The 24,123-nt window shown below is 33.3% G+C and overlaps 1 protein-coding gene across 2 annotated transcripts in view; it reads right to left on the bottom strand.

The window, feature by feature from the left end:
• The window catches only part of LSAMP (limbic system associated membrane protein), a 697,625-nt gene that overhangs the window by 260,288 nt on the left and 413,214 nt on the right, over nt 1-24,123 (bottom strand). For both annotated transcript variants that reach the window (XM_049785794.1, XM_049785793.1), the window contains exon 3: nt 4,713-4,838. In XM_049785794.1, coding sequence (XP_049641751.1) covers nt 4,713-4,838 — 126 coding nt within the window. The remainder of the gene's footprint in view (nt 1-4,712; nt 4,839-24,123) is intronic.

Below are 24,123 nucleotides of genomic sequence, written 5' to 3'. Positions count from 1 at the left end.
CCTCTTACTGTATAAATCTAATTAAATGGTTATTCATGCAATTTTAGTCTAATACCTTGCTTTTGAGGTGAACTATAAGCTCCATTTGTTCAGAGACCATGTCTGTACTTGTTCTATATTCTGTCCTTTTAAAGGGTGAGGATTCTATAAGTTTTTGTGCCAAGCAAATAAATTGTGAGATGAAGAACAAGATTAATCTGAATTTAGTTCTATACTTACATGTTATGCATATTTAAAAACCAATCTGAGTAAGACATTAAAGTGTAAAGAGAGCACACATTTTTTCTTTATTTTTCTTGTCTTGTAAAGAAAATAATGTGAATAGTAAACAAATAATAAAATAAATGAAAAAACAATAGAACAGGTAGAACTACAATTTTTGTTAAAAATTGCCACTTTATGTTAACTTGACCACAGTTTTTTTTATTTTATATACATATAAAATGAGATCAGAATAATAGAATCTTTTGCAATGTTTATAAATACAACCCCAGGAAAAGTTCTTTTTTTGTTTTTGTTTTTGTTTTTGTTTTTGTTTTTGTGCCACACCCGGTGATGCTCAGCGATCACACCCAACTATCCACTCAGAAATTGTTCTTGTCTTTGGGGGACCATATGGGATGCTAGGGGATCGAACTGCAGCCCGTCCTAGGTCAGCCGCATGCAAGATAAACATCCTACATCTGCGCCACAGCTCCAACCTAGAGGGGAAGTTCTAACACTTACAACATAAACTATATTTTCTATGTTGAATGTGAAGACTACTATGATAAACTCACAAAATGTACTCTGAAATTAAATTTAGAATTACAAATTTATTTTAATATTATAGATCTTTTCCCAAAAAATGTGGATAGAGTTTAGGAAGGAAACAGTAATAATAGTGTTCGTTATAAAACTATCAGTAGAACAGAGTTTAAATGTACTATCAAGAAAAATTCAAACTTAGAAAATATTTAATTAATCTCCAATCAAATTATTAAAACCCAAAATCCATTGAGAAATAGAGGTTCAGACCTCTGGAGTCCTCAGCTTTTTATAGGACAATCTTTTCTCATAGACCCCCACCAATATATTAAATATATCTAAGTTAAATCTCTAAATTCTACTGATGTCAATTCTGGTTTATGATTTTAAGAAGGTAATTGAACAGAACACACTAAGTTGTATACAATCTTAAAGCCTAAATCTTCAGTGTGTCTTTTGAAATTTCAGTTACAGAAAGTTACTGAGGCTATAAATTATTTTTGTAAAAATGGCATGCATAAAAATATTCTCTTTAACTCTGAGAAATTTTGATCCCACAAGATTCACACTTGAGGGATTTCCTTTGGAATATGAAGAGAAAGATTTAGGAACAAAGTCAAATGAAAATGGGAGCAACATTGATTTCTGAAGGGAGATAAAACACTATAGAAAAATCATGTTATTGTATTGTTTTCTTTGAAAGTTATAGGACTATGAAACTATAACTTAAGGCATAAAATAGGTCATATTCAATGAAAACATATGTCATATATAAATTTTACTAGATATTCACTATATATTTTTTCACTATAATCAAAGAATAATGAAAAAAGAAATGGGAAACAAAGAAAGGCAAACTTGGGGTCCGAGAGATAACAAAGGGACTTGGGGAAGTTACTTGCATGCAGCCACCCTCATTCAATCTGCCACTGCATATCGTCCTCCAAGTACTGTTAGGAGAGATCCCTGAGCACAGAGCTATGATTAAGCCATGAACTCAGTGGGTGTATGTTGCAAGTCAGCCCCTGAAGAGGTTGACTGATGGAGGGATGGAGGATGAGGTCTTTCCCCTCCAGCTCGGAGCACGCGTCTGCCACCCTGTCCAGCAGACGGTTCTGAGGTGAAAGGGCGGGCAAACAGCTTGCAGACAGTTAGGCTTGTGGAAATATTAGCTTTATTCGGTGGACAAGACTGAAGTCCAAAGAGTCAGCATAAGCTCCAGCCAAAACCCTCTCGCCTTTCACAGACCCTTGTTTTTATCCCCCAGAATCAGGTACCACCCAATGGTGGAAGCAGAATCAGGTACCACCCTAGGGTGGGGGCAGAATGCCAGGTCACACCCTAGGGTAGGGCACAATCACCGATCAGGGTGATAATAATAATCCCCTAAAATATTTACATACACAACAGGTGTATAGTCCAAACCCAAATAAAAAGCTGTTAAAAGAAAGACAAACCACACAATGCAGCAATATCTTTTCTAAATCAAGAAGATGCTTTGATTTTGTCACCATGAAAAATTCACCTTTTTTTTTTTAAATGTCCATCTCTAAAAACATTTGCAGGTGATTTTAGGCCATAAAATGAGAAAAGTAAATGATCCAATAAAATTTAAGAAGCTGAATACAAGGTAATAAATATTCCTTATATTCAAAATATACTTTACATTATTTTCCTTCTACCTCCTTACCCCCACCCAGTGCCTTCAAATGCCAAGTATTCTGGTACACATAAACCTTCATGGAATCTTTCCCCTTTCAGGACTGAGTCCCTGTGGGATCAATCTAATTACAGGTGCATTTCCTCTGTAAGGCAGTCACACTCTGTCCTGTTGAAGGCACAATTAATAATTGAACAAAGCTAGCTTGTTGTTTTGTTTTGTTGTTGTTTTTTTTTTCTCACTTGGCGAAGGGTTGCAGGCAGCTTTGCTGTCACCCAGGGAGCAGAGTACTTTCTTTGGGCATAGTAAAGAAAGGATTCATGTTATAGGTTGAAAGGAATAACCTCCTGCTTCTCAATTTTGAAAAGAAGGAAAAACACTCACAATATTTCTCTCCCTAGTGTTAGTTTTCTTTATAGAACATAGAAGGTCAAATTATTCCTTCTGCATCAAGGAATACGATTTTGAGCAGGTGACTATTTAGGTCAGATATATACAAGATAAAAAGTTTAGTTTTGGGAATTGATACCCATTGTAAGAAAAATTTGAAAGCCATAATTAGCATGTAGGCTGCACAAAAGTGGGACAGGGTGGTTTTGACAAACACACTCTTCATAGTTTGATTGAACACCAATTCCCAGTTGATTGTCAATAAGTCAGGCTCTTTTCTGACAGGATGTAAATGCTGCTTTTCTCAGGAGAATATGACCTGATCTTTGGTCTTTTGAAACCAGAAGTTACAGTGTGTTTATTCGGAATTCAAATCAGTTGTACATTAAAATTATAAAGTTTATTAGTTAACCAAGTGGATCCAAACTTATCCAAGCATGAGAAGACCAACAATTAAGTATCTCAGAATTTATCATAACTGAAGAAATAAAATAAAATATGTTTGAATTCAGAATGGAAATATTACTATTTCTTAAACACAAGCAAACTGTTTTCTTAAATACAGGCAAATATTAACAATTATTCAGTAAACACCAAAATAATTTTTTTTAAAAAATGAATTAAATTTGTTTCTTTTTTATAACTTGAGTGTAATTTTCTCCCTTTTTTGCTTTATATATTTCTTCTAATACATAATGATCATAAACAACATTAATGTATACATTTAAATTATTTTAAGAAATGGTATGACTTAAACACATAAAAGATGCAAGTAAGTTGTACAGTTTAATTAAATTCCTTTTCATTAATGTGCATTTATGTATGATTTTCTATATTTTTACATAATTAGCATATATTTGGCTGTTTTATAATGTCAGAACAGTAAATGTCGCATATGTAATATAAATAAAATATATATGTAAATTCACTTTATCATAAAACATAAACAATTTAGGAAAATGTAGAAAATTGGAAAACCGCAATTGACCATTTTAAAAGGAATCTAATAAAATTAATAATATATAAAATAGCATTATAATAAATGTGATTATGAGAATTATGAAATTATAATATTTATGATGAAATGATCATGCCATGTTATATTAATTATTATTATTACCATTATGTAATATAGCAAATTTATAATAATTGTGTAGCATATAATATATCATGATTTTATAACATGTGATATAATGATATAATAGATGCAATAATCTTCTTGATAAATATCCTTAAATATGAATCAATAATTTTCATAGTAAATAGTCATTAAGTAAAGTAAATCTATTTTGGGAAAAAGTAAGTGGGTGGAAGTGGAGAACATCCTAAGTCCACATATTTATAAAATATATATATATATATATATAGTTTTATTTGTATGCTACAGATATACAAGTGTCTATGATATCTAGAGGTTCATACTTTAAACAAACCTCCATAATTTTTCCGTTTGAAGTATAAAATGGGTCTAATAGAAAGTGAATTTAAGCTGATCTTCAAATTGACTCATTATTATTTTATATATTGCTAGTGAGTGACAAAACAATGTGCATTAATTGAGTGAAATTTTAAGACATGATAGCTTCTAAGTCCTGTTACATGAATAAGAGTCCAGGGAGATGCAGAAAGCAGGATGTTGCATTGCATGTAGTCAATCTGAATTTAATCTATGGCATCACATACTACTAAGTGATTTAATATTTACATTTATTACTTTGGAGGGTTATTCTAATGAGAAGTGTATAAAATCTCTCTATATAATATGGAGAATCATAAAGTCACATAAAAAGACTGGGAACATCCTAAATTATCTATTAATATTTTAATAACAAGCCATAAGCTTCAGATCTAGTGAAATCTTCAGAGCAGGAAGACATACATTTAAAAACATTTAAAAGACTGCAGTGTTGCTTACCAGTTGGTGTAAGGTGTCTCCAGGTGATAACAGGTTCAGGACGGCCATTTGCCATGCAGACCAGGGTCACATTGCTACCCTCATTCACAGTGACATCCGAGGAGATGTTAGAGATCTTTGGTGGAACTGGAAGAGCAAAACAAATGGAATATGTAATTATACCAATACAAGGAGGTGTGTTGCACTGGTCCATGTACCAAGAACTGGTACATGGTTAAGTGCTATTATGTCTTAAGTCACTTAAAAATCTTATGCTAAGAAGCCAAGCTACTGTAAAGCTACCTTTGAAAGTCAGAAATCAGATGAAGATGAAAAGTGTGAATCTCATAGTAAATTCTGAGTTCCAGAGTGTGATCCACACTCTTTTCTCACAAAAAGAAAGAATAAATTTTATTATGAAGTGTGTCTTTCCTCGCTATGATCAGGTGTTATAAGAACACATAATACGGGGCCGGAGCGATGGCGCAAGTATAAGGCATCTGCCTTGCCCGAGCTAGCCTAGGATGGACCGAGGTTCGATATCCCGGCTTCTCATATTGTCCCCAAGCCAGGAGCAATATCTGATTGCATAGTCAGGAGTAACCCCTGAGTGTCATTGGGTGTGGCTCAAGAAACAAAACAAAAGAAAAAAAACAAACAAAAAAACCGACATAATATATCTTTGATTTTCTTGCAGGCTTGGGCTAATTAAAGGGCAGAAATGGATGGAAGGCCATATATAGGATCTCTCGAATCAGGGAGGAGCACACCTTCTTAAAATTAATGCTGTTTATGCTCTAGATGAAATTGCCTTCTATTTGAGCAAGAGATCTGCTTACTGATACAAAGCAAAAAACAGCACTGTGACTATTGGTGACAGAATTAACAAAACTAGATTGATCTGGGAAAAAGTAACCAGTGCTTATAGAAACAGTGGCATGGTTAGGACCCAGTTCTGAAGCCAAACTGTTGTTAAGGCAATCAGTCACAGAATTTATATGATGCTGTACCCCTCAAGTATTTTAACTTATGTAAAGTAAATACATAAAATGTTGATATTTTAAACCCAAAATACATATATTAAAAGTATCATAGTTTTATTATTAGAATGTGCCTAATTCTGATATTAGATAGCATACACATTTTGAGATCTTAAAATATACGATTTTATAATGGTTCTTCCTACATTAGTTTTCTTATGCTTACATACTGTATAGAATAAAGTAAAACAGCAATATAGCATGATCATTTTGTTTATTAATAAGTGATCTAGTAGACAGGATCTAGTGTATGTGTCAGGGTGCAGGCCAAGGCCTGTGTTTGATTCCTGGCATGCATTACCTCCCAGTCCTACACACAACACCTAATATAGCACTAACTGGATGACTCTGGTGGCTCCCAGCATAATTATACCCAAGCAGCACACCACATCACTGTTCCCCAGCATTCAACCATCAAGATTGGTTGTATATTACTGAAGTTGTCCCCAAGTTCCCTGAGTACTGATAGATTGAAAGTCCTCCCACAAATGTATTTCATAAAGTACTAAGGTAATTGGGATCTTTTAATCTAACCATTTAACCATTTAAGGAATTGATTGGTTAATCACTTCAATAGAATGCTTCTAATTTTATTTTGGTGTGTGACAGAATGATATACACTACAATTTAGAAAATGAATTAATAAGGCCTATTAACTAATGAGGGCTAGTATCAAATTAGTCTAAATATGGAATATTTATATACATTATAGTCATATATCTTTAAAATATAAATTTATATTTGCTATTAATAAACAATAAAAGTATAAATTATATAAATGATTAACCCTTCTACTAACAGCTCTACCACTATTAACAATTTAATAAGTATCCTAAAATTTGTCCATATAAGACCCTATTTAAAAGACAATATTACAATTATCTTAATAATACAGTAAATTAGGGGATAAAATCCTACAAGCAATTTACTTACTAATGTAGTAAACTGAGTTGTAGATGGGACCAGATGAGAAGAAGAAAAAAATTTGAATCCAAGCTAACTCCAAAACACATGTTCTTAAGCACTAATTCAAAGAAACTTAATCCTTAAAATCCAGGATACCAGATGGTTCAAAATGACGGAAATTACTTTTTGGTGTTGTGAGAAATGATTCCCCAAGGGCTAGCTGTAATGCTGTCGGACTTCCTTCATTAGTAGTGTTCAGGATGGCAACTTAAGATCTTATTTTGGTAGGTCTAAGTAGGAAGTGTGTTACTCAAAAATTTTTTATCACAGAGGTTATGACCTGATTAAAAGACCAGAAGTTCTAGTTTGATTGTTCTTTTTCTTCTTTTTTACTTTTTTCCTCTTAATTTTTAGTTGAATGTGCTATTCCTGAGAAAACATATTAAGAAATATAACAAGAGAGCTTAAAGCAGTCCAAATACAAATATACTCTGAATTAGTTTTATCTAGTGCATCAGGGACTCTTTAGTTGCACATAAAACTGGAAATATTTATGCTTGTAGTTCTAGCAGTTTGGCAATCATGTGACCACTGCATAGCACTGTTAGGATACACCAAAAGTACTGGGACAACTGACCAGGATGAGTATCAGGGAGACTCCTGTGACCATAATAATTTCAGAACATTAACTGATAATAATATCTCTTGGTAGGAAACCACTGAATCCAAATAGAACTCAGTGGTTGAATATAACAATGTTGGTTACCATTAATTTTTGTTTAGTATTGTTTTTGTTTCTTTTTTTGTTATTTGTTTATTTTTTTTTCTTGGCCCCATCTGACTAAGTGTTTCCTTCTGGCTCTGTGCTCAGGGGTCATTCCTGGCAGTCTCAGGGACCATATGGGAGCCAGGGCTTGAACCCAGGTCCTTAGCTTGCAAGGAAAATGACCTCCTTGTGGTGATATTGCTTTGGCTCCTAATTATTCTTTTCTTTATAGAGTTAGTACTATTTCTTTCATTCAGGATTGTTCAGTACTTTATTTTCATGTACTCATATTCAAATGTGTAATATATTCTTCCAGTATTTTAGAATGGCATTAAAGGTTATACCATTGTGTAGATAAGAACATGAAATACAGTAAAGAATAGTGTGATTAGAATGCAGAGATCCTATTTTATATTTGTACTATTACTTAATAGCCAAAGCTTCTAACATCTTTCTGAGAAAACTAGCATTTCAAACATCTTTTTTTTTTTTTTTTTTTTTTTTGGTTTTTGGGCCACACCCGGTGACGCTCAGGGGTTACTCCTGGCTATGCGCTCAGAAGTCGCTCCTGGCTTGGGGGACCATATGGGACGCCGGGGGATCGAACCGCGGTCCGTCTCCTAGGCTAGCGCAGGTAAGGCAGGCACCTTACCTCGAGCGCCACCGCCCGGCCCCTCAAACATCTTTTTTTATAAAATAAGACAGATAAATATCACGGAAAAAACTCCAGTAATCAAGATTCCAGAAAACTACTACCTATGATAAAATGTATTCATATTACTCTTTTAAACAAGAGAAATATATAAGTGCTTTGCTTTTACATGGCATGAGAGTTGAACCCCTTGTTCAAAGTTATGTAGACATATAGTAATGAAAATGAAATAAAATATATAGTAATTGGTTCCTGGAGCTGTTACGGAGAACTGTGTCAGTTCTATGTCTGGGAACTAGGATTTACAGTTGGATGGTTGCTGTCTAACAACCTGGAGTTTTAGTTGGGTCCACATGACATATGTTCAAGGTGGGAATCGCCCTGCATTGTAAAATGTATGAGTTCTTATCCCTAGTAGATAAGAGCTTGTTTCTATACTTAAAATTTCCCCTTTCTTAGTATGCCTTTGCAGGAAGAAATGGTGCTATATTATATTGCTGGCGCATTTGAGGGTGGGAGTGTCAGCCTCCATCATCTCTGTGCCCTGGTTTTGACCTGAGCTATTATCCCAGGCAAGATTTTTTATTGTAGGTTTTTGTACCAAGAAGAACCAAAAGAGGTGAAGTTAAGGAAGAGAAGAAAACAGAAACAAGACAAATATACACATATAATATATATTATATATACATATATATATAAAGAAAATATTTGTGCAATGCAAAAATCTCTGTCTATAGAAGATTGACTGTGACAACCATGACTGGGTAGAATTTATCCTGGGACCAATAAAAAAGACCCTAGTCTAGGCTTTGGTCTAGAATCTGTACCAATGACAACAGAATTGATACCCAATCTACAACAAGCTAGACACAGAGGGAATCACTTATACTAGCATCGTAGGGGTGTGTGTGTAAAGGAAGGGGATATAGGATGCAGACTGGGAAGAGGGATGGAGGGAGGACAACTTTGGTGGTGGGAATTACCCTTATTCAATGTCACTATGTACCTAAAATATTACTGTGAAAGATATGTAATCCACTTTGGTCAAATTAAAAATTATTATTATAAAATATATATTAATTGTAACATACTGTTTCTCTCTCTCTTTCTCTATTTTTGGGCCACACCCAATGATGCTCAGGGTTACTCTTGGCTATGTGCTCAGAAATCACTCCTGGCTTGGGCACCATATGGGACGCCGGGGGATCGAACTGCAGTCAATACGAGGCTAGCAATGGCAAGGCAGACGTCTTACCGCTTTGTGCCACTGCTTTGGCCCCTATATTGTTTCTCTTTATTATCAATAATTAAGGTCAAAGATCCCAAATATTGGAGATATAGTGTTTGCATTGAAAAATTAGAAATTTAATCTTATTGGTTTTATAACCCATCTTCAGAGTCAGTGCAATGAAGTCACCTCAATTTTTTATATTGTTCTTTGTACCATCTCCTTCCTATAATATTTATATATGATGTACTTTTGTCCTAGAAATTAATAGCTTTCCAAAGCTTATGCTTCCTCTTATTTGTAGTATTAATGTGATTGATCTGATTTTACCTCACTTAGTATACACACCCTTTTACTCATTGGTTGGAAACATATTTGAATGTTGCACCTTGGATTGGTGTTTAGTCAACCTAGTCCCACTTCCAGGTGTGGTTATTTATCTCATATTAAATACCTGTATTGGGATGAAGACCCTCTCTTGGGTTTCCAAACCTCCACAGAACTGGCTACTTAGGAGCAAAGGACAAACATGTGAGAACTCCTGAAAATTCATTTCTCCCTCCATGCATTATGATGTGAATTATTCTCCAGATTGCTACTTGCTTCCAGACCCGCATCTCTCCAGTGTTCTGCTATTAGAACCTAAGGTTCTATACTTATTAATTTAATTCTATTTAATTAATTCTATTAAATTATTAATTAACCTATTAATTTTATTAAATGAATTCTATACTTATTAATTTTAAACAATATATTTCCCCAATTTTTTAATTACGTACCTACACTTCAACCTTCACCTCAATCTAGATTCTAGTCTAGCCTCCATAGAAACTTCTCAGGAATTCCAAAACTTTTATAAGATATATAGCTTGTAGGTCTAATACACGTTTTTTTAATGTAATGCATTTTTTATTTTAAGGATTGTACTCTGTTGACCATTGCCTCCTTTTTCTATTCTTTCCTGGCTTCTAAGACATCAAATGCAACTTTTCTTTAGTTTTGTTTTTTTGGGGGCACAACTGGCAATGTGTAAGTTGCCACTCCTAGCTCTGCACTCAGGAATCATTCCTAGTGTTGCTCGGGGTCCATATGGCATGCGTGGGATGGAATCTGGGTCAGCCATAGGGAAATCCAATACCTTACCCAATATACTATACATTTAGCCCCCAAATTCACCTTTCCCCACTATATTTGTCTTATTATTCCCAATAGTAACTCTTTGTAATTAACTTGTGTATTTTTCAGTTCCTTAAATATCTGTATTCTAGGATTTGATTACTGTTTTCATTATACATATCATTCAATGAATGAGCTCATTAGCTCTAGTTATGGAAGCAAAAGTCATATTCCTGATGGCTTCAAAATTAGCATCCCAAGCCCATATCATTACTAAATACATAGTTTTCCAATTTGCTATTATATACTTTCTACTGAAATTGTTCTTCCACCTTAAAACCTGTAGACTTATATCTACTCTCTAACTGATTGGTCTCATGCACACAGTTACTCAATAAAACATTAAAAAGGAAGGTTGAGCTGAAGAGATAGCTCAAAGGGCTGATTCACGTTTCACATCTAGATTTGAATGCAATCCCTCTGGATTAAACCCTCTTGGTCCCATAAGTAGTGTAGGAAGTGATCCTCAAGCACAGAGCAGGAAGTAGTCCCTGGACACTGCCAGATATCTTCTGGCACAGTTTTCTTTCCTGCAATGGAAAATTATATACTCTGTGTTGTCCCATCTTCACTGGCCTATTATAAAAAAGACACTTAAGATTTGTGGCTTATGACTTTTAAATATCTCAGATTTATTTGATTTACTTCTTTTTTTGTGGGGGGGGGTTGTTGGGCCACACCTAGCAGCACTCAGGGTTACTCTGTGCTCAGAAATCACTCCTGGCAGGCTCTGGGGACTAAATGGGAAGACGTGATTTGAACCACTGTTCATCCTGAATCAGCTGTGTGAAAGGCAAACCCTACAACAGTGTTATCTCTTCGGCTCCAGATTTATTTATCATTCTTAATCCTATTCTTTTATCTTCAGTTGTCAATGCCACTATTTCCCTCCTCAATTTATTTTTTGAATTACTACAAGAGCATTACAACCAATTTTTTTGAGGGGGGGAAGGACACAGCAGGTGGCACTCAGAGGTTACTCCTGGCAAGAAATTATTTTACTCAGAAATTATTCCTGGTAAGCTTGGGGGGACATTATGCGATGACGGAATTGACCCTGAGTCAGCTGTGCACAAGCCCAATCTGCTGTACAGTTGCTCCAGCCCCCATAGTTTTTTCGTCTTTATCATTATAGCTATTTATTTTCCCCTTATTTTGAAATGTGAGTATGGCATACCCTGATTAGTCTCATTTCCCTTGAAATAAAATCAGGGACCAGACTGATAGAATAGGGGTTTTGGCACATGCCTTGGATGTGTTAGGTGCTGGTTTAATCTCTGATACAACATACTACCTTCAAGTGTCTGGGTCATTCAAAGGCTCCCTTTATACCTCCAGATTGGCCCAGGTTATTTTAGCACCATAGACAGGTTTAGATATAATTTAGATTATTCAAAGGCCCAGTTGACCCAAAACCACCCCACCCCAGTCTGAGACATTCAGAGCATAACTTGGAAGATCCCTGAGAAAGAAAGTAATAATTAAGTAATATAATCAAACCTTAATCAGATATAGATAAGTAGTTTATTTAAGACTGACTTTGACTAGGCTCAGAGAGGTGGTACAGTAGGTAAAGTTTCCATGCAGCCAGCTCTGGGTTTAATCCCCAGCATCCCATATCTTCCCCTGAGTTCACCAGGAGTGATTACTGAGTAACCTCTGAACATATTTAATAATAATCCCTGAGAACTGATTGGTGTGTCCCAGAATTTTAACTATAAAAATATATGTGTGTGTATAAAATATATGTGTGTGTATAATCCCATGGTTTCAGTCCCTGGCTTCTCTTCTCAACCTCTGAGTATTGCAAGTTGTGACCTCAAACCAAAAACAAATAAACAAAAATTCTCCCTAGCTTTTTTCAGAGTTCAAGAAATATAACTGAATATTTATCAAATTATTAAAGTTTTAAGTCAGAAAAATACAATGGTTATGGATATTTCTTTTACACCCCTTTTTATCATTCATTTAAAAAACTGAGTTTATCAATAAAAAGTTAAAGAGGAGCAGATAACTATATACTTTATGAATTTTAAAAAATAAGGTAAATTTAAAACCCACAACTTTTTCAGTTATGGACTTTTTTGAGTCTTAATTTCTAATTTTCATTTCTATAAGGAGCCATGACCAGGCACACCCATGTATTGTAAATAGTTTAAAATATCTTAATTTATTATAGCAATTCATAAAATCCTCATATATCATTACTAATAATGTAAAAGCACAATTTAAAGATTATTGTACTACTTTTTAAAATCTTCATAAAAACAGAAATAAATATATATTTTCATTATTAGTATCATTTCATAGATTTGGAAATAAGAAATAAAATGGGTAAAAGTTACATAATTAATACAAAATAAAGCACAGAACAAGAAAATCCCTGTTTTTTTCTGCAAAAGAAGTAGACTGATGAAATAGGATAAATATTTTACAGTACATTAAAGCTGAAATAAAAGTATAATTTCTGAAAGTATTTTGTGACTTTGTTTTAACATTGAACATAAAATGAAAAAAAATGGTAATGCTCTTTACTTTTATTATTTATTTCTCACAGGCCATGCTGAGATAAGCCCAGGGCAACTCTGCTAGTGATATTTGGCCAGATGCTCAGCAGTGTGAAGGCCACCATAGCTTTTACATGCCTGGCATACACTCCAGCATTTTGAAGCATTCTAGGCCCTAGAATGAACATTTTATCCAGGAATACAAAGTGTTAACAGCTATATATATATTTTTTTCTGACAGACCATAGGATATTTCTGTGATCATTGTCCATCCATAAATTAGCAGTTGAAAACCCCTACTTGATGACATTAATTTTCTGCAAAAGTTGTTCTGAGTACAATTTTTGGTCTATTTTAAATATAGGGAAGAACGGGTATATAAGAAATACTATTAAATACTAGTAGATCAAGAAATTGTGGTGTATATACACTGTGGAATACTACATATCTGTAAGAAATTTTGCAATCATGTAATGCTACAACATAGAAGTCACTGGAAGATATCCTGTTAATCAAGTAAGTCCAAAGAAGGATAAATATGAGATCATATCAAGTATATGTCATATTTAGAATAACTGCATGAAGAAATGCAATGGCTTAAATAAATTGTACAAAACAATATGGGATTGGGATATGGTGAGGAGAAGGAAAGAAATTGAGTAGAGATGAAAAAGACACATTGAAAATAATGGGATACAGAGGGTAAGGGAGTTCAGGTGCACTAGTGAGGTTAAGAAAGAACAGTACTCAGGCCAAAAAAATAGCACAAATGTAGGGCATTTGCGTTGCATGCAGCCAATCTAGGTCAGAAGGTGGCTGGAATCCCGGCATCTCATATGGTTCCCCATGCCTGCAAGTAGCAATTTCTGAATGTAAAGCCAGGAGGAACCCCTGAGCACCACAGGGTGTGACCCAAAAACAAACAAACAAAAAAAGAAAGAATAGAACTCAGAATCCAATGTTCAAGCCTGAATCAACAAGAATGAAATCATGAGACCCCAATTTTAACAGCCAAGTTAAAATGGTGCTTATTATGATGGGAGGTGGGGCAGGAGATGATAGCATGGGATGGACTCTGGGAATATGGTTGAAGGGAGTTTGACACTGGTGGTGGCATTGGTCCTAAGACATTGTCTAAAACCCAATTATGAAGAACTTTGTAAATCAAAGCCATTTCTTTCTTTCTTTTTTTTTTGTTTTTGTTTTTGTTTTTTTTTTTTTTTTGGGGGGTCACACCCGGCAGTGCTCAGGGGTTACTCCTGGCTGTCTGCTCAGAAATAACTCCTGGCAGGCATGGGGGACCATATGGGGGACCATATGGGACACCGGGATTCGAACCAACCACCTTTGGTCCTGGATCGGCTGCTTGAAAGGCAAACGCCGCTGTGCTAACTCTCCGGGCCCCAAAACCATTTCAATAAAAATTTAAATAAACTTGGTTGGGGATGATGCTTGAGGAAGAAAACCCTATAATTTGCATAACCCTTTAATACATTCTATTTTTAAATTATTTGTTTATATTATTTAATCATTATAAAAGCAAAAGAGAAAAAAGAAGTACTGTTTAACATGATTAATTTATTTAAATTACTAAAAATAATTTTTCTGTATCTCTGCATAGCTCCTTTAGGTTCAATTCTTAGGTCACTATAGTATCCTGAATAAGTTTTGTTTTGTTTCATCCTGGAGAATACCCCAACAATTATAATTCACAGGGTATCAGTGTGATTTATTATATTTTTCTAAATGTAATTTCATGAATTATTTATTTGATGTTTTTAACCTATTCAATTTCAGTGATCTCTACAATTTCTCTAGATTATTTCATTTCTTTTACCAATTAATGAGAGCTCCTTTTTCTATAAGGAATTGACCTCTGGACTCATGTTTTTAGGAATTTCTATAATTTATTCCGTGAGTTTTATTTTTATTTATGGTCATTTTTCATTGCACAAGTTTTATTTTTTTGCTCATTTTCTTTTTATATCTTCTACTGCCTTTTATATCTTCTACTGTTTCTGTACATGAAGCTCTTCTCTAATGAAATTAGCTGAATGTTTATGTGTCTTTATTTAATGGCATGTTTAATTTATATCTACCTAAAATAAGATTATTGCTCAAATCTGACACGCTTATCTATTGAACTCATTACTACTTAACATTTACTTATAATTAATATATAAAAGGCTATTATTACACAAAACCTTTCAGTGAATGGCTCTGATATAATTTTGTTGTTTTGGGCCACACCAAGAAATGTCCAGTACTCTTTGCTCTGTACTCAGGTAGTGCACACCTGGTAGTGCACAAAAATTTATATGGGAAGTCATGAATTGAACCCAGATTATAAGTATGCAGGGCAAGAACCCTCCCCACTGCACAATTTGGACCCTCTAATATAATTTTTACAAAATAATATATATATATCAGTTTGTTTTTCAGTATCACCCTAGAGAGCACTCCAGCATTGGCAAAGCAATCTTTCTGGAAAACATAAATATTATATTCAATATTTCTAATATTAATGTATAAATGAATAGATGGTCATTCTTACATTTAAATAAGAATAAATTAACTTGGAGTTAAAATGGACATTATAGCTATTCAGCACAAATTGGATGACAATTTCTCAAATAATGTAATCTATTATTGTCTAGGTGCCCCAAAATATATTCATTTCATCAGTTGTGTCATGGACAGCAGTAATTTGTTTATGAAAGTCAGTTAGGCTCTATCAAGCATTATTTTTTGTCCTATCTCATCCTTTTTGTAAGGTTTACAAAGTTTATAGAATTGATTATAACTTTTGTAGAAATAAAACTACTTTACAAATTTGAACAGATATTGAAATTGCAATTTAATTATTCCATTTAATATAAAACTAACATTGTCTAAGTATGAGTCAAAGTAGAAATTTAGGCAATATCTGGAACATATTGGAGTGTTTTGATTGCTCAAACTCTTGTAATATCCTTTTGATAAGTCATTCTGGCTTTCCATTGGTAAAATTACCTTTCACTCTACCACTTTTCTTTTGTTGAGAATTTCAATAAATGGCCTCTCTTCTTTGGCTAAAAAGTCATTATATGATTTCAAGTCAGAGACTCCTAGACTCTCCAGAGATTGGTTTTGAAAGGATATTCAGTTTTGTCACCGAAGGGAACTTGATGATGGGAAATGTGCACTGGTGAGGGGATGGATGTTGTAGCATTCTGTTATGACTGAACAATCAAATGAACAACTTTGTAACAGTTATCACTTAATATTATTAAATTAGAAAGATCGTATGAATACTGAAATATTACACTTAAAAATTAAAAAAAGTAAAGGATGACCAAGACAGAAACTTGATCCATCATGTGGTAGACTGAATTATTGGTCCAACTGATCTGTTCCTTCTTGCATAGGATTTCCTTATAGGGTGGAATGTATTTTTTACAACTATATTATATATTTTGGTCAAATTCATTTTTAAGTTAAATAGCACATTCTTGTAATATGTTGCTAAATTTAGGTCATTTGGTCAACACATACTTTCAGCTACCTATACGAACTATAAAAGCTGTCAATTAGAAATGCCAATTAAAAACAAACCAATGAACAGGTTATCAGTTAAATAGGAACTCAAAAAAGAAACCAATGATTTTTATTGTTACTATGTTCCAAACTTGAAACATATGCCTATCAAATATTTGTCACTTAAATTTCAATTTAAGAAGTACAATTTTTGAAATCTTAATAAATGTGATGACATAAGAAGAGCTTTGATCTGATGACTTGTGAACTTAAAATAAATAAATAATATTTATTTATGTTCTCTTAATTTAAATTTTTCAGTCATAAGTGTTATCTAATAATATAACATCCACAGAAAATATTCATTTTATTGTTAACGATAACAACTCACATCTTTAAAGATTCTTAACTTCCAAAGTTTCGAAGAAAGATAATATTTTTTGTTTTCCTTTTTATTCTATAAGCCCTTCTTTGTATCATTTTACTAAATTCAAATTACTAAGCCAATTACTTCCTTATGTCAAATAATTATAACTTGGACAGTTGATAATAATAACTGGAAATATAAATGGGAGCGCTTTTAGTTATCTTTGCATAGGTACTTTTGAGATTTTCATAAAACCAGATTAGTTGTATTATTTATGTTGGTTCTTATCAGACAATATGCATTGCTTAAAATTATGCTAAGTTTGAAATTGCATATAATTCTGGCTACAGATGCTTAAATATATTTACCTTTGATCATCTACTGAGAAACCTATATAGAAGGAAAGTTATGAGTTACAGAGAGGGGGAGAAAAGTGGTCATTTGGCCAATTTCCCTAACCTCAACAATGCATTGTTTTACTTGTAATCAATTCACAATTGTATTTAAAATGGTAAAAATCATAAATAACTTGTCATATTGCTTATGATTAATTTAAATCTGGGGTATGTAATGTATAAATTTGTCTGTACTTGATGTAAGCAGGATGCACTAAATCAACTTCCTAATATATACATATATAATTTTTGGCATTAAGACCTATTTTGTAAATGTAATAATGGATATAAAAGAGTATGGTGAGTTTCTATAAGAATTGGGATAAGGTAGCTGCAGGATATTACTGGGTAGCATTTGAATTTAATGAGAATAACAATATTTCATCAGTAATAAAATATACAATTTACCATATAAATAACTTGTAGTGAAGCAAGCATCAAATATCTATCTTTACTTGCATTTTACTTCTGAAAATGCCATTGAATCAGTCTATGCTCTATGATATGGTAGTTTTCTGGACGGATGACAGGATTGAAAAATATAGTATAGTATGCGGTATTGAGAACTAGGTGATTTTGATTTTGATTCTATTCTGTAATTCTCAGGGAAATCACGTGTTTTCTGACATTTGATTTTGAATTCCCATCATCAGGTGTCCTGTAGCTACTTAATAACTTTAGAATAAATAAATGAACAAATTTAGGCTAGTTAATTTAACCCTCTGAGTTTTAGCTTTTCCATTTAGAAATTGGAAAGAATGAATCATAATTAGGCAATATTACAAGACTTTTCTTAGTATCAAATAAAATAATGCTTATGAACTTGTTCTGTTAACTATAATAGAGTCTATTATTTATTGCTTGCTAAAACTAGTTAAAAAAGCAGTGTTGGCTTAAATAACCTGTTGAGATAATTCATAAACTTCTATGCCTAATAGTCTTATAGTTATTTTTGTGCAGACAACATTATTGCCAAGAGAAGTATATAATTAATATAATTCCCATTTAATCATTGGCAATGACATTAATAATAAATCCTCCCAAAGATATTTATTGTGTTCTTATTCACTAATGGGTAGAGCTATGCCAAGATACTTAGCACTTTACCTAGTGTCTAGACATTATGTACCTACAATAAAAAGTTTTACAATGATGTGACTCTGAAAGCATATGCTGAATAAATATTTTTAAATATTTTAATGTTTTAATCTTATCCCCAATACCAACAACAATAGCAGCAGCAACAAAAACAATAACAACATCTATATGGAAAAAAAGTCACTATTACAGAACTTAGAATGTTTCCAATAAAAGGCAGGACTTTCCCTAGTGTTTTGTGTCTGAAATTTGATTCTGTGAGGTTCTTTAACTTTCAGAAGACTAACACTAGTACCAATAATTTATTTTCACTAGGAATTAAATAAATGTAAAGCTATTAAAATGAATAATAAGCAAAATGTAATACACGCAAACTGCTATTTTAAAGGAGTACTGTGAAAAGTTTGTGATTCCTTTTAGACTTACATTTTATGATTGAAGGTAAATAAGTAAACTATATATACCTCAATATTAAATAAAACTGAGGGTAAGAAAGATTCATTCTAAGTATCACTTCCTGATATGCCTTTACTGGGAATGATTACAAATCTGGCACTTATATGTATGTAAGTATCTATATGTTTATATACATAGATATTAGATAAAATTACTTAAGAGGAATAAAATGCTTACAATTTACAGGTCAAGATAAAATGTATGCATAAAACTAAGCAATGTCTGATATCTGTGTCACAGAGTGATTATGTGATTAAACTCAGGGAAATAGGAATAAGGAAGCTGGTGAAAATGACCTATTAAAACAATGTATAGCAAGAGGAACACATCTTCCTTTAACCAGCCAAGAACAATTTCTGAAGTAAATACATAATTTAAAGTTAGTTGTTTTATTTTAAAACTTTATTTATTTATCAGTTGATTGATTGGCTGATTGTTGGGCCACACTCAGCCGCACTTAGGGGTCACTTCTGTCTCTGCACTCAGAAATCACCCCTGACAGGCTGGAGGACCATGTGGGATGCTGGTAATAAAACTAGGCCAAACCTGGGTTGGCCACATGAAAGGCAACTGCCCTACCACTGTGCTATCTCTCCAGCCCCTAAAGTTAGTTCTTGAATTTCCTTCACCATAGTCCTCTGAGATGTTGCTAGCATTTTACTATGTCGGCCACAGATTAAATTAGGTAAGAAACACTGTTTTGGGCATCTGACCTTCCATTATTACATTAGCACATGGTTCTTGGAGTTTCCAGCATTGTCCTAGGGACTCAGATTTATTTTAAAACAGCCCCTAGAGATTTTTTCCAGAAAGCAGTCAACATCAAAGGGATGAGTTAATTTGGATCAACTGTTCTAAATAATACAAACATAGGAGTTATGAACACAGTAGGCATGAACTCACTTTACAACATTCAGTGGTGATACATCTATGGCAAAAGGCAAGGATATTCAATCTGGCTAATTACTAATTCCACCTAAGAGGGAAGTATATTAACATAAAATTATTCACATTTATTAAACATTTAGAATCAGTAGAGAATTGATTTATGTTTTAAAAGACGAGAAATTACTCAAGTACCAGCATTTGCATTCATAACCCGTTAAGCATGTCCAGTTTTGCTACTTCAGCAATAGGTGTGCTCTGTGGGGTGTCAAATGGCTGTTCTCCTGTATGGGTCATTGCCTTGCTAAAGAAGAACAAATGCAATGATCTTGACAGCTTACTGAGGCTGCAGTTACTCAGTATATCAGCAGCTTCTTTAAAATACCATATCCCCAGATCCTTATTCCAGCTGTTTACATATTTGTTTTTGCTAATTTGGTAGAAATTTCCAAAAACTTTCTTTAATCAATATATGGTAAAAGTAAATCTGCCGCATTTTGTCAGCTCCATTACACTTACTCTATTCTTGAAAGACATATATGCAAAACCAGGAAAAAAATCATAGGTATACTGACCATGCAGTTGAAAATGTCAATTTCTGGAAATGAGCTTGGGCCAGGCCTCTTTCCTGCAAAAGCTACACTAATTGCACCCAAAATCCACAACATTGCTTTAACAATGCCTCAGATTCACCACTTAACCATATTTCTGCAGAGATGTCAAACTGACCAAAACTACAAGTATATCAGTATTTGGACTGGCACCATAAGGACTTTATTTGAATGAGTGCAGTCACCCTCCTCCCACTTTCTCAGACTTCCAAAAGGCGTGTCAGCCTAAAGTATGCCCAACAAAAGCCAAAATAATGGTATTAGAGCTTAGAATTCCTGAACTGAGCAGTCGCATACTTGCTTGCAACAACTCTAACTTTTTTTCAATACTGTCACCGCAGTTGGAACATATCAACTTTGATGTCAATGTGATTCAAATTCAATTTTCAACAGAAAATCAACTAGCAGCAACAAATCACTTAACAAATATTCTGACAATGACATAATGACAAGATATGTTGATTTTCACAACTTTTCTTATTCCTGTGCTTTAAAAAATAATTTTATTACCATTTATCTGTAAGCAAGTGATATAAAATCTAGGAAATTTTATATTGGTGGCAGGATTGGTTTGGGAACAAATGTATTATGAACAACTACATAATACATGGCCTTAAATAAAATGACTAAAAGAGAGTGAATTTGTTATTTTTTTTCACATATAAAAAATACCTTTCACCTTTTTAGTACTGACAAATACTGTACAGCCAGAGAAGATAGTTTGGTTAGTTGACAAAAATGCAAGAATTGAGCAAAAGGAGGCTCAAGAACATCAAGCTACCTATGGTAGGTGACAAATAGAAACTTCGTTAAATTTCAGGGCCTAATACTTTAACAATAACTCTCTGCATAGCAAAAGATATATTTTTCCAAGTTCAAATGAGATCTTGACTATGTTTTTGAATAAAATAAAACATAGTGTGTCAACATACTAATAATTATATTAAAAACAACCCATAATTATAAAATTATGTTTTTAAATATATAAATTAAGTTATAATAAAATACATGGATATATAAATCTATGGATATAATAAATTTGATAAAATAGCTTATGACATAGATATCTGTATTGTGTGTTGCTTTTATTTCAGGAATAAAATGTCCAAATGCTAATGAATAAATACTATTGCTGTAGCTCTATCAGCATATAAATATATTATACATACAAATCATCTGAAGTACAAAGTTCATTATTATGACTTTAAAATTTAGCCCTAAACAAAGACATGCTCTTAAGCACTTCAAAAATTCAGGAATTCCAAGCTCTGTTACAGTTACTTTGGCTTTGTTGGGCATGTGTTTTGCTGACAGGCCTTTTGGAAGTCTGAGAAAGTGGGAGAAGGGTAATTGTACTTATTCAATTATAGTCCTTATGGTATCAGTCCAATATATTACATATATCATTATTTTAATAATATTTCATTTTCTAAAATGGAGAATCTAAAATCAGAGAACTTTAAATATAAAGTAGAATTATACAGTATATAGACTTTATGTATGTAAAATAACATGCAGTATTTGTAGATTTTATATATAAATAAAGTACAAAATTATTTCAGTGGCAAATCCAGTATTATTATTTTTAAAAAATGAAAAAAATGGCATATAGTACAATGAATAGGATATATTTTATGCATAGAGTTGACTCATATTTTTACTCTTTCCTGAATACTTTTAGGACTAATATCTAATCACAGACAAATATCCCTCCAAAAAAAACCACATAAACAAAATAACAATACAGAGAACAACACAATTTGAAGACATACACATATAAATATACAGAACAAGGTAATGGCCAGAGAAGATGAGGACATAAAAATTAGATGACCTAGATCAATCAGTTTTCATTGTTTTACTAGAACTTCCAGTAAGAAATAATAAAAATAAAAACTAGTTTACTGTTGAACATGTTGCATTATTTTAGTTTGGGAATGAGGAATAAATAGGATAGCAGTGGTACTTGTAAGAATCTCTTAAATTTAATGATTTTATGCCCACATAAATAGCCTAAATTTTCTATCTTTTTTAGTTGCTTAAGGCATGTAGTGTTCTTTGCATGTAGCTAAGAAGGTAAATTCTAATAGAAACCAACTTGGGAGAACTAAAACATGCATCAAATATAATGAAAAAAATAATAGTTGCTTCCTGTCATTGCTTAAGGCTCAGAAGATAGAATATTTAGACAAAGAATAGGATTGACAGAGGCTTTTAGAATTTTCTATGCATTACTTCTATTTGAAACATAATATGAATGAAATGCAGAACATTTACATTATTTTCTACTAAGCATCTGCCATTGTGAATAAATTAATAAATTCATGCCAGTTATAATTTTTCAAAATTAAACATAATGGTTAAAAGTACAGTAACTTACAAATGTTAAATATAGCAAATGTTAAATGTTAAATGTAATTTTCTGCATTCCAAAATAGGTTTGAACAATTTATAGAGATAATAGTTGTGTAGCATTTGTGTGTGTGGGAAAACATGCAAAACCTAAAACTAATAAATACTATTTACCTCTGAATTTATTTTTGCTTACCTCTGATGAGAAATGTATATTAATAATGAAAAAAGTACCAAGTAAGTATAAAAAGTAAGAAGATTGGGCCCGGAGAAATAGCACAGTGGCGTTTGCCTTGCAAGCAGCCGATCCAGGACCTAAGGTGGTTGGTTTGAATCCCGGTGTCCCATATGGTCCCCTGTGCCTGCCACGAGCTATTTCTGAGCAGACAGCCAGGAGTAACCCCTGAGCAATGCCGGGTGTGTCCCAAAAACCAAAAAAAAAAAAAAAAAAGTAAGAAGATTATTTCCCCCTCAATTTGTGAAGCCTCACAAATTGAGGGGGAAATAACAGAGGGTACCAAGACCAAACAGTCACATAAACATTGAGTAGAAATAAAAAATGATTAGACTTGAACACCAGAGCCAACTACAACAGAATTGATACCCAATCTACAACAGGCTAGACACAGAAGGGACCACTTATACTAGCAGCCTGGGGAGCAAAGGATGGCAATATGGAATGCATGCTAGGAACAGGGGTAGATGGAGGACAACATTGGTGGTGGGAATGCTCCTGATTCAATGTCACTACCTACCTGAAATACTACTGTGAATGATTTGTAATCCACTTTGCTCAAAATAAAATTATTAAAAATATAAAAATTAAAAAAATGTTTAGAAAAAGAAATAACAAAACAACAGCAAAACTAGTATTATAATAATAATAGTAATAATACTCAAAGTACTTTAAAATTAGATAATAAATATTGGTATACATACCTTGCCTTACTTTGCTCATATCATATCCCTATATAATTGCTTTAATAAAAATGATCACCATTATCTGTCACATACATAAGTGGTGAATAACTGAGGCTTAAGAAATCTTGGTTTTGATGGGAGGGGGACACAACTGATGGCGCTCAGGACTTACTAGTGACTTTATTCTCAGTTGTCTGGTTAACACCAGTCTTTACCCTAAACAATGATGACTTACTCTTTTACATGCCAAAGACTTACCGAGGAGGGAAGCCTTTCTAGAGTCCTTTGCCTTAGGTCCCAGTCTTCCATAGGGATGGCCTTAATTTCCAAATAAATACTATAACCTCTTCCTCTTGCTCTAGGAGGTGGAAAGGTTCCCAAACACATCTTCTAGCCTCACCTGTCTGGTTTGGATTATTTCCTGCAGTAGGATTATGGAGGTGGAGCAATTTATACTCAAGAATCAAAACTGATGGTACTAAGGAATGGTGAACTGTCTCAGCCATGAGTAAGGCAAATGTCACACCCCTATACTATTTATTCTCTCTAGCCCCAA

The sequence above is a fragment of the Suncus etruscus genome, chromosome 13 (assembly GCF_024139225.1).
Source record: "Suncus etruscus isolate mSunEtr1 chromosome 13, mSunEtr1.pri.cur, whole genome shotgun sequence".
Taxonomy (NCBI): domain Eukaryota; kingdom Metazoa; phylum Chordata; class Mammalia; order Eulipotyphla; family Soricidae; genus Suncus; species Suncus etruscus.
This window is presented reverse-complemented; position numbering and strand designations above follow the sequence as displayed.